Raw genomic sequence first — 12,896 nt, 5'->3', positions numbered from 1 at the left:
ATGGTGTTTTTCTTGAATTCTAAAGCTTTTATTAGCTCTTAGTTTTTAATGTTGCATGTTAATGCTGGAAATTGTCACTTTATTTAGCATTACTAAGATACACCACAATCCATCTTTAATATTTTATTCAAATAAATCCTACATAAGACTTACGTTTCCTGACTTTCAGCAGCACACGATACACATTTGCACCAGTTTATATACCCTGCATCTGTCTATATCCTTCATCTACCAACTGTGTTCTCCACTTCCATAACCTGTTACACATTCAGTCCCCTGCAAACTAGTGTACTCACTGTTAAGACCATGTTAATGGAAGACAATCTTACCCAGCTACGAGTGATCACCAAAGAAGAAGAAGAAGTAAACAGGAAGTATGTAACTGAATGTGTGAAGGGAATGCAGGAGCCCAAGGATCTACTATATAATGGTTTGGCATGGGACGTGAACCAACCCAGTAATATCCAAGTGAAATTATTCTACAAAACGGGTAGATCTTCAATTCAAGAGTGCATATTTTTAAAGTATATTTATTTTGTAGTCAATGATTTAATATATTACTCATGAGCACTTTTAGTCAAGTGTATTTTAAGTATCACAGTACAAAAAGTTGGCATTTAAAATATAAGCTTAACAAGAAGTTCAAGCATTTAAAAACAGCCTTACACATTTACAGTCTTTCCAGGCTAACGCATACTTTAACTTTTCAAAAAAGCCCCATCAGCTATAAATTTGGCAAATACTTCATTTTACAATAATTTTAAAATTCTTTGGGAAAAGCATGTAACAATAATGCACAAATGGTACGATAAATAGCAAATTTTAGACAAAAGTATTTACATGCATTTTACCTGAAATCCAAAGACTACTTTGATCTAGTTTTGAGATTAAACTATGTTAGCCAAACCTGATGCAACAGTTTTAAGACTCCGACATTACCAAATATTTTAAGAACAAATATTTAAAGGTTTCCTGATGTGCCAGTGCTGTGTGTTTTTAAAAGATTATTTTGCTAACACAATTTAATCTATTGTGGAAGGTGGATTTCACCATTTCAGGCGCTGAAACAATCCAAGTAAACTTGGGAGAAATGTAGTTGGCTTCCAAAAATATTGCAGATTTCTTCTCAGTTCACTTTAACCTAGGCAGGACGTGAAACATTTTAGCACTGCATCCCTTTAAAAGAAAAGAAAGATAATTTCACCATGTGTTGTATGCCTATACTGCATGATAATTTTATCAACCACATTTATTATCGTAACACTCACAACAATTGTAATAACAACATGTAGTTACCAAATGAACTCCAGGAAATCAGATACAAACCTGGTTTGTATGACACAATCAAACCTTGACTGCATCTCGTGGTCATTAAAGAAATGCCTTAACCACAAATCTGGTTTTGGACAGCATGCTAAGCCAAACTTTAGCTTAGTTCAATGCAAAGCTAAAAAGGACCAGGGAGGAGATAAAACACCTGTGAGCATTTCTCCAGGAGTTCACATGGTCCCAGCAAGTTATAGTTTGACTTACCATGTTATGTGAACCAGGCTACTGTGTTATTGATGGTCTGAGAAAGGAATCTTCTTACTCAATATGCTTTCAATAAATACATTCTCAGGTGAAATTGTCCCTGTTTTATTTTGAGCAGTATATCATGATGAGCAATATGCTTTCATAGGAATAAACACCACTGAATTTAACAGAAATTACTTAAAGGTGCTAGCATGGCTCAGTTGGTAGAGCATGAGACTCTTAATCTCAGGGTTGTGGGTTTGAGCCCCATGTTGCATTGCAGGGGGTTGGACTAGATGACCCTGGGGGTCCCTTCCAACTCTACAATTCAATGAAGTAAGCATGTATCAAGACAGAGCGTACACAATTAGCTGTTCTTTGGTGGCAGGTTGTCAACTAGGCATCACAAGATCTAGTGTGTTGCTTTCAAAACAATCCTCTGCCCTTTAAGGAAGGGAATATTAGAAGCTCAACTTTGTAAGAAGATGCACAGTACAAGGTTAAGTTGAGTGTAACAGGAAATTTGCTTTTTGATAGCAATTGTAAAATATTTAGTGATGTAAGATGTGCTAGATACAATTACATAGAAAAAAAATCTGAAGAATAGTTTCTCACAAGAACAGTTTTTAAAAGCTGCAAGATAACTATACAGGCTCTTATTTTTGCAGGGCAAAAGAGCAAGCTGACTCACCGTGCATAAGGGATATATGACAGACTATACCTGAAAGAGAAAGAGGAAAAAGTTAACATTAGCTCGCTCTTCCTGCTTTACTCCGCCTTCTACAATGTCAACCTGTTGCAATATGTCCTTTAGATTACCTATTCAGATTATATGTAAGTTTAGAATAAGAGGGCTTTTGAAAGAACTAGGTGTACTGCCAAGGCATTCCTGAATCCACTCTCCATTTCAGATTTTGTTGCAAGCAAATTACACAGCCTCCTGCAAGATGGTACACAAGCTGGCCTTATGCAAGTGCCACAGAACCAAAGTAGTCCAAGAGGAAGCGAAAACAGCCTTGAAAATAAGCACAAGTGACTAGCTTGCTAGGGTCTGACGGAGGTAGGATGGAACACAGTGTCCTCCTTGCACTAATGCACTCATTCACCTGCATGAAATACCTTGTTGCCCATGGCTACCAGGCTAGTACTAAACAAGGCTGTAATAAAATAGGACACTATCTTCGCCCCTACATGCAGTTTAATAAATTTAAATGTAGAAAACTCTTACAGAAAAAACAATTTGGAATCTATTTCCCCCCATCTAGTACTGGATGACCTCCAACGGTATATGCCTACAAAAAAATGGACTTCCCTGCTTTTGCTTTCATTACTCCTGATATCATTGGGGAGCTCCTGGTAACTTTCACAGAAATCTCAAAGCTCACAAGAACACACTTTAAAAATTACTAATATGCACACATACATATTTATTCCTATAGCCCTACTTGGACCTTAAAATCCAATCAACAGGTGGGAGAGGGTGCAGGGAAGAAGAGAGAAAAGATAAATCAATTCTGCTTTTTTTATATACCTGCAGTAACTTCTGAAGCAGAGGAGATACTTTTTTTAAAAGGCTACGGATCAAGACAGCAATATCACATTGCACAGCTTGCAAGATAACATACCATACTTACATGCTGAGTTTTATATGACAGTAGTGCTAAAAATGTTTATAATGACTTACCAGGTCATTGCCAAGAACTGCAGAATGCAGAAGAGCAGAGCTAGCCCTTTCTTGCCCCACTAGAGAGAAAGAGATAAGGAACATATGGTGAGCTTGTTGACACTGTTTTTAAAATCAATAAATTTTACGAGTCTCAAGAAGCTCCAATGGCAAATTAACCCAGATTAAAACACTCGAGCAAAATGCATTGCTATACACTTCCATTAGAGGGCATAGCCTAAAGTATGCATATTTATTAGGAAGTAACTTTTGCCAAAGCCAATGGGACTTATTCCTAAGCAAGTTTATATAGGAGTGCAGCATTAAATATGCAAATATTTTCACTAGACTGGCTTACCCCATATAAAATTTTATGTTAACTAGATGTTTTTATTAAAAAATGAAAGTAAACACTACACGGCCAGGATTACATCAGTAGTATAAACACTAAGAGCAGGAGTGGGGGACATATGGTTTTCTGGATATTGTTGGACTCCAACTCCCATTATCCCCACCAAGCATGGACAATGGTTAGGTGTGATGGGAATCATAGTCCGACATGTCTGGAGAGTCAGAGCAGGCATCCCCAAACTCGGCTCTCCAGCTGTTTTGGGACTACAACTCCCATCATCCTTAGCTAACAGGACTAGTGGTCAGGGATGATGGGAATTGTAGTCTCAAAAACATATGGAGGGCTGAGTTTGCCAATGCCTGATTTAGAGTGTGTTACACAAGCCCTAAATCCAAGGACCTTTCAAACTTCAGTTAGACACAGCAAAGCCTACAGACCCAGATTTCAACATTAAACTAATTTATGCTGATGACACATTAAATCTGGTAAGAGGTCACAAGTATGGCACCCCTGGATGTAATGGTGCTCTTGAGAAATTTCCTTTTTTCCCTGTGTGTCTACAAAAGCTTTATGTCTTTCATTGGTAGTTTGTTGTCATCCAATTAAAATTAGGAAGTTTTTTCCGCATTGGATCAATGTTTCCGTGGTGCTGGCAAATATCAGATTTGCAATTTTTATTGTGTAGTCTACCAATATAAGCTTAATTTGATAGGATTTTGGAGAACCCATGCAAATTCAAGAGGTTTGTTTTAACTCCACTAGATCAAACTTTTACTCAAACCCCTTGGAAACACAAAGTGTGTGTGTGTATACTACACTTTTTGTTGGGAGGGGAATAAACCAAGGGAGGGTGAAGAAGAACAAACAGAGGGGGTGGTGCACTTTCAAAATTCCAAATGTGCCAATACACCCAGGAAGGTTGACATGAAGACAATATTACTTACCCAGAACACAGCACATAGGGTACAGATAAAACACAACTGGAAAAAAGGAGAATCATATCAGTATATACTTAAGCAATACATAATTTATGCAATATTCTCCCACTAAAACTGTGGAATGTAGAAAATCTACCCAAGTTAGTGCATTCTTGGCATTTTCAATGTTTTATTTAGTATCTTTCTAGAAGCACTATGTACCCATTACCCATTTTCTCATTTCAAAATCAAAAGATACCACCCAAGCATTACGTAAGCTCACTACACAGTCATAACCTAACCTGAATTACCTATTCTGCTGACAAAATTAGTTTGATAAAATTGAACACAATCTTCAATTGTCTGCTTATATCATACCATTTTCTGATTCCTCCTACAAACAGGTATGTTATACATAACACAATTTGGGGGGGAGGACATCTCAGTGATGTTATGAAGTTCTAATATAAATACCGACCCTGCCAGAATACCCTCAGGGAAACTCAGCATTACATTTCATTATTTTCAAATAGAGAAAAGATGTAGCTTACCAGCATAACAATTGTCACAATTAATCTTGTTGGTTCAAACATCTTTTTCAGTTGTTTCACAGGGCCCATCAAGAAGCAAGTACTGGGTTGTAAGAAATTAAACAATAAGCATGCCTGCCATTAACTGAACCAAAGAAGCATGTGTGTTTGTTGAACGGCACTGTTTATAGTTCAAACCCCATACCCCTCTATAAGTGTTGAAAGCATAATGAGAGGAAAACTGATTTAAATTGAGAATATAGGAAGAATATAGGAAGACCTTGCAATCCAGCTAGTTTGCGAATTTCATGAAGCAGCTGCCTCCTTGTGGCACTGGCACTCTACTTGTTCCTTAGAATCACCAGATTTAAATTACTCAAGCATTACAGAGTTACAAGTTTTAACCCAGTTCTAAAAACTGCCAAAAGTTCGGACACAAGTCATATTAGCAGACCAAAAAAAGGGTACAATGTTATAGATAAAAACACTGCTTTAAAAGCGTAAGGATGTTGTCGAATTTTTAAGAAGTACCGTATGTCTGCAATACCAGCAAGTAGCCCTGTGAATACTCCTAGAATATCCAGGTGGATTTAATGATCTTTCCCAAGGATACTGGAAAGAGACACGCACCCATGTTTTACTGGGACAAAGCAGAGAAAGAACAGCAGTAGTTTACTTTCTGCAGTGCAAAAACTTCAGAATTGAAGTTCTTGATAGACAAAATTGGTGGTGGAGCAAACTACTTAATCTTTGAGAGGTAAGTACATGGAAAAATGTGTATATAATCAGTTTTCCATGTAAGTGATTGCCTGGTAGCCATACGCAACAAGGATCTGCATGCTGGTGAGTGGGGGGTTGGTGAGGAGGGGATGGAGCCCTTTGTCCCATGGCTCCTATAAGAGGGAAACTTCCTTTGTAAAAGCATAGAAATGGAGCCATCTGCTGGAAGGAGGGCAGAGGTCTAGATCCTTAGGCAAACTAGCAACTTATTTGGCAGGCTAGTAATTTTTGTGGGGTTATTTACAAGGGTGGTCTGCATATTAGTAATCTACTCAGATAGGCAGGTGTGCCCCAGTTCCTTTTGTGAAATATCAGTATTTTCTGATAAGATGCATCCTCTCTTTTTTTTAAGGTCTCACATCAAATACACATAAACAGCAACACAGGAAAGCAGTTTTCATTTTACAAAGAGATTCAATTTTTATTATGTCCTTTCTTTTAAAAGTACCATATACAATGTTTTTTTCAGTTTGCAGTTCTCTCCAAATGAAGTGTAAAACTACACATCTCATTAAAACTTTTAAATAAATAAATCTGTCCATACCTGGCTAATGCAGCAATATTTCCTAAGGTATAGAACACTGCAAAGAGTTTTGTGCCAGAGCCTGGGAGCCAAAGCATTGCTGTCCCCTATACAAAATAAGCCCAGTTGCAAACTTTAGAAGCGTGGTGATGTCAGAGTGGTAAGGCATTAAATAATATACTAACGCAAAATCAACACAGCAGCAAACATCTAGCACATTCTAATATTACCCTCTGCTGGCAACTAGATATACTGATGTTAATTAACTGCCTCTAAGTGTTTAACTGTGACAGACTTAAATATCTGGAATTAATAGAAATGCATGTATGAGTCAATCAGTTTATCTACCAATTTATACAATTACTCTTCTTATAAAGTACAACTAAAAAGGCAGAAGCCCAAATTTAAGTCAATTCAGTAAATCACATCTTCCTCACTGTAAGAAACGAATTATTTGAAATAATATTTCAAATCAACTGTACTTCCCAGTACAGGTTTCTGTCTCTCAATATAAGACCACCAGGAAACCTACATCTTACAAGGGACCTTCCATTCAGAATGGTAAAAATGATGTGGCTAGCCTCCCCGTTCTTTATGATCTACGAATGAGACCTTGTCCTGCATGCCCTCATTTATAAAATAAAGAATGGCCATGATGTGAAGCAGCCCTTTTTCGGTGTGAACACCCAGACTGTATCTGGGAGATCTCTGACAGGGAACGGCCATCTCCTTCTATAGTTTCCGTTCTATGCTTGATTTAAGTTCTGAAGGCTTTCCCTTATGAAAAATGGTTGAATGTTTTTAAATATTCATGCTGATATTTTTATTAACTGTAAAGACATTTTGGTATATAAGTGGCATATAAATGAATTAAATATAATTTTAATTGTCACCATGACTGCTCAACTGATTTTAAGAGTTAGGTCTGAAATTGGTCTGAGCTCATATTTACAGGTAAATGTGATTGATAAATGCAAGTGAACAGCAGTATATGAACACATACCCTGTCATGCACAACCCTTACAAGGAGACCATGTCTGAATGGCTTTCTCACATATATTTAAAAAAAACCTCCCCGCACGTAGAAATTTCATGTATATGCATTTGAGACTAGGTGGCTAGTCTCAAATGCATATACTGTAGTGCTATAACAGCATTAAAGGGACAAGGGGATTTTGAGGTGAAGTGTATTATACAATCTCATTTCAGAATGAAATCAAGACAGTGCCATGAGAGCTATACCACTTTCTGAACATTGAGATTTATTATCGCTTGTCCAAGGAATTTTACGTATCCCTAATTTTTTTTTGTTCAAGAACAGAAAGTAGACAGAAGTACAAGCAGAGATCCAAGAAACCAGGTTGCTTTTCATATGTTCTACAAAGTTTTTACTTACAAGAATGGAACACACAATGCCACTTGCAAAGCAGATAGCAAACCATTTGACTCGAGTACTAAAACTAAGAGTTGAAGAATCAAGCACCTGTGGGTGAAGAAAGAAAGAAATTAGCTTCTAACAGTACTATATCTTAGACCAATTCACATAAACAGGTTTCTCAACTAACGGTTTGCTAGTCACATAATTGCTGAATAACAGAGAGCATGTACAGACTACGTCTTTGAGCCAAAAGCCTTTTCTCCACAGGTAGGGTTCTTTTTTGACCAAGCGGAAGAGCTCTGTGTGAGGTAAGTAATCTCGAAACTTTAATAACTCACCACTAGAGTTTGTGCACTTCAGCCTGGATCGCTCAGTTGGTTAGAGCAGGCATAGGTAAAGTCGGCCCTCCAGATGTTTTGGGACTACAACTCCCATCATCCCTGACCACTGGTCCTGTTAGCTAGGGATGATGGGAGTTGTAGTCCCAAAACATCTGGAGGGCCGAGTTTGCCTATGCCTGGGTTAGAGCGTAGTGCTGATAATGCCAAGGTTGCAAGTTCAATCTGCGTATGGGATGGCTGCATAATTCTGCACTGCAGGCAGTTGGACTATATGATCCTCAGGGACCCTTCCAACTCTACAATTCCATGATTCTGTAAACCTGAACCTCCAGGGACAGTATTGTGTTCAAGAGCACTAAGCTACCTTTCGGAGGAGTGCAACCCAGTCCAGAACAGGCTGTCTCTTCACCTCCCCAACTCAAGAACTATGAACAGAGAACACCACTGTCATTTCAGGATCTGGCTTTTTCTCCAATATGTTTAGGGCAAAATACATTGTTCTTACTCCTCCCTCAAACCCATTGTTGACAGCATGCAAATGTTGGAGATTCAATACAAAAAGTTGAGGATATCAGCAACTGAACATCTTTCCTTAAAGTTTGCTGTCTTTGAAATTGGAATGCACAATGGCGAATATTGTGAACCAATCTCCTACACCCACCCAGGCCTACCCCTCTGTTTGACCTTTACACATTCATGAAGTATGAAGGGGGAGCTAGCTACATAGGCTTATCCATGCAACTGGAATCCCCAACAAGGGGCACAATATTGAGGGCATGGCCAGGTGAGGTGGCCCTCTTCACAACAAGGTCTAGCACATGAACAGGTCTTTATTTTCAAACACTTCTGCACAGCATTCCCTTCAAAGGTTGAAAGACCTGAAAACTCCAGCACCCTCTTAAGAGTACTCACTGTCCACCAAAGCATGTCAATGTAAGAAACATCACCTAGGAAGGACATTTCCCCTATTGCTGCTTACTCCTTCCCTACCTTTTTATTGGAAGACTCTCATATCTTGCTCCCATGTCCCCACCCTAAAAAAAGAAACTCAAAACTTTTGCTCACTGCAGACCATGTACTTTACACAGGTGTTCTGCCAGTGTAGAGCCAATTAAGGGCTCAAAACATGCCAAAAACAAGGGCAGGAACTGAACTGGGCAGAGCAGTTTATGTTCATGTGAAATGAAAATGTTCTTGTTTGGTTTGAGAGCAAGTAGCACAGCATAAGCAGTTAGAAGTCGTAAAAGTATGAGTAAACAAGATTAATCTGATGGACATAATGTATGATCCTCCAAGTGATATAAGGTGGCATCTCCTGGAGCCAAGGAGTCCAAACCAACTTCCAGTTCCTGCTCCCATCCCATCTCACATCAAACTCTTATCATCACTATATAGGACTTGGCATGCCATACTTATTTTTGATCTAAAAATAAATTATCCCATACTTCATCTACTATATATTTTGGAAAGGGTTTGTCCATTTGTTCTCTATAAGTTTGGATGCATCTCAAGATATCATCTCCAAACTTGGAACAAGGGTCCCCGAGGTGTGGGCGGCACTCTTCATTGACGTTTGGATACTGGCCGCCATCTTGAATCAAGATGGAGGACCGAAACATGACTTTGGTGTGACTTAACCCATTTTTTAGCATTGGTATTGTTGCCAAACTTGGCAAGAGGGCAGCTCTGAGCACTCCCTGCTAATTCTTTCTATTGAGATGCAACTTTTAACACTATGATCTGTTAAAATTTGTAGATTTAACACGATTATATTCTGGTTTAATTTTGGCCAAGCTGTTTACAATTAATTTTTTTAAAATAAAAAGCCTTGTTATTTTTTAACCCACCTAAAAGAATCAAGGCCACAGACAATTACAAAGATAAGCCTGTACAGGGAAAATGTAAGACCTCCTGAATGTCTCTCTTCCACCTCCCTCCCTCCCTCCCTCCCTGCCCTTGCCTCATGCTTAAGGAGATAGTCTATCTGCAGCTGTTCTTGTCAGTCCCCACCTTTAATTCATACAGCTATTATCATGGACCATATATTACTTTCTTAGGCCATTGTGCTGACTTCCTACTATGTTGAAATGTCTTTTCCCATGACCAAAACAAATTTCAGCTTTCAACATGTAACAATGTATAACTTACCTTTTCCTATCGAAATCTTTATCCATATATAGGCAGCAAGGAAAAGGAATACAAACATTCAACAGCAGCACCCAAAAGTGAGATAGCAAACAACTCTGACATTCCTGATCAGAGATTAGGGTTTCCTCATTTTGAGAGAAACTTTGTAAACTTTGAATATCCCAGGAACACGTGTGATCCATATTTATGGTGTTTAGCCTTGACACAACTATGTATGGCTTACTCACCGCTTTATTCAGTATAATTACCCTGTCCCAGTAGTGTGTCCATGTATGTTCCATACATTTCTGAAGCTAGTTAAATCCACATTAGGGGAATTTATTCAGAACTGAAAGGCCTCATGAGTAGCTAAATGTGTAGCATTTTCAGAATATTATATACATTTTTACTTTTAAGTAAGATGTTATGAAGCTGGTGAATTCTCAAAATAACCCATCATACAATGTTGCAGCTGCCCACATGTAGAAGTGAACAAAACCACTTTTGGAGAAAAGTCTTTCTACTGAGCTTTAAAGCCAGACCAGATTAACTTGAAAACAGATAGGAAATATAATCTATATTTGCAGTTAGTAGATAGATAGTTAACCTTGAGGGAGCCAATATGTTTCATTTTTCAAGGCCTCTGTTAAACAGATGCGATCATTTGTGTTGTGGTTGCTCATAGGTGACGCTGAGTGAGCTATTTACTAAACACACTCCACAATTAGCAAACCACCACTCCATTTCACAACTGCTCAATCTGAGCTAAGGGGTCAGACCAAGCTATTCTTTAGTAAGTAAAAGGGCAAGAGATGCCAGATGTATCTGTGCCCATTAGCCTTTTACAGCAGATATTCATATTCATTAGGCACCACCGCAAAATAAAGAAGCAGTGACAAATTATTGCCTTTCATGCTCACATTCCAACTTCACCTCTTCCTCTCCTAACAACACCTCAGGCTGCATCAGAATCTAACCAGAGACATCAAGGAAAGAGGCTATGCGGACACTGACTCGAAATTTCAGACGGAAATAATAAATAATAAAGTGAAAAACATATCCAAGTTGTATAGGATGCTGTTAGATTGGAATTTAGCCGACGAAGAAGTTAAATCAGTGATGATCCGCTGGGCAAAAGATATAGGTCATAGTATACAATTCGAGGACTGGGAAAGATTATGGAGAGACGGGTTGAATTTTACGGCGTGTACTGTGATAAAGGAAAATGTCATGAAGATGGTTTACAGGTGGCACCTGACACCCATGAAACTCTCAAAGATGTATAAGGTGGATAATAAGTGCTGGAGGTGTAAAGATGTAGTGGGCTCCTTTTACCACATGTGGTGGGAGTGTGGAAGGGTAAAGCTGTTTTGGGAGAAGGTTTATACCGAATTAAAAAAGATACTAAAGTACACGTTTGTAAAGAAACCAGAAATTTTCTTATTAGGGATACTAAGACAAGAAATAAAAAAGGAGGATCGCAGATTGGTATACTATGCGGTAACAGCAGCAAGGGTTTTAATAGCTCAGAGGTGGAAACAGCAGGAAATCCCAACAACGGAGGAGTGGAGATCTAAACTATCGGAGTATGCAGAACTCGATAAATTAACGGGGAAAATTAGATATATAAAAGACCAAGTGTTCATTAAGGATTGGGGAAAGTACGCAGATTATCTGGAAGGTATTAGTGACGGACAAATAACGCTAAAGGGATTTAAAGATGCACTGTGATAGACCACGGGTTATTGGGTAAGGAAAAGAGAGAACAAAATTGGAGACAATGACAATAACAATATAGACGATGAAACGTGTAACTTTATTTATTGCTTCGAACGACTTGCGGCCAAACTGAAGGAAGTCCTGAAAGAAACAGCTATGTTATAGGAGATTGTAAAAACAATAATTATGTGTACCTTTTACTTGTTTCTTTTGTTTTTTTCTGTATGTTCTTGCTTTTTTGTGCTCTTGTCTTTGTTATATGTGTGTTATCTTTGTTTTTCTTTTTATGGAATAATCAATAAAAAAGAATCTTAAAAAAAAAAAAAAAATCTAACCAGTTAGGCGTTTCAGATATAAATATTTCCATGTCCTTCCCAAGGAAGCCAGAGTGGGAACTTAAATCCTTCTGTATACAATACAAATGCTCTTGCCTCTGATCTGAATGACCCACCTTCCCCAATGCGAGAAGGGCAAAAGCCTCTTCCCCAAGATCAACACGGATTGCAAAAACTCTACTTAGTCCTCTGGCTCCTGCAGAAGATTTGGGGGGAGACACCAGAGGAGGAGATGCTGTCAAATCCAGAGCCTGGTCCCTTCCTCAAATCATCTGCAGATCCCAGAGGGAAGAAGGAGCTGAGGGCACCCACAAATAACCACAGTCTACGGAGGCCCACTAGTGATGTATGGAAGTGAGAGCTGGACCATAAAGAAGGCTGAGCGCCGAAGAATTGATGCTTTAGAATTATGGTGCTGGAGGAGACTCTTGAGAGTCCCACGGACTGCAAGAAGATCAAACGTATCCATTCTTAAGGAAATCAGCCCTGAGTGCTCACTGGAAGGACAGATCGTGAAGCTGAGGCTCCAATACTTTGGCCACCTCATGAGAAGAGAAGACTCCCTGGAAAAGACCCTGATGTTGGGAAAGATGGAGGGCACAAGGAGAAGGGGACGACAGAGGACGAGATGGTTGGACAGTGTTCTCGAAGCTACCAGCATGAGTTTGACCAAACTGCGGGAGGTAGTGGAAGACAGGAGGGCCTGGCGTGCTCTG

General features: G+C 38.9%; 1 protein-coding gene across 1 annotated transcript in view; it reads right to left on the bottom strand.

Annotated features, from left to right (window-relative positions):
• Positions 1–514: 514 nt before the first annotated feature.
• The window catches only part of SFT2D1 (SFT2 domain containing 1), a 13,165-nt gene continuing 783 nt past the window's right edge, over positions 515–12,896 (bottom strand). The window contains 7 exon segments of the mRNA XM_028723878.2: positions 515–1,176; positions 2,207–2,236; positions 3,200–3,258; positions 4,475–4,510; positions 4,999–5,080; positions 6,302–6,387; positions 7,677–7,763. Coding sequence (XP_028579711.2) covers positions 1,137–1,176; positions 2,207–2,236; positions 3,200–3,258; positions 4,475–4,510; positions 4,999–5,080; positions 6,302–6,387; positions 7,677–7,763 — 420 coding nt within the window. The 3' untranslated portion in view covers positions 515–1,136.

The sequence above is a fragment of the Podarcis muralis genome, chromosome 3 (assembly GCF_964188315.1).
Source record: "Podarcis muralis chromosome 3, rPodMur119.hap1.1, whole genome shotgun sequence".
NCBI lineage: Eukaryota > Metazoa > Chordata > Lepidosauria > Squamata > Lacertidae > Podarcis > Podarcis muralis.
This window is presented reverse-complemented; position numbering and strand designations above follow the sequence as displayed.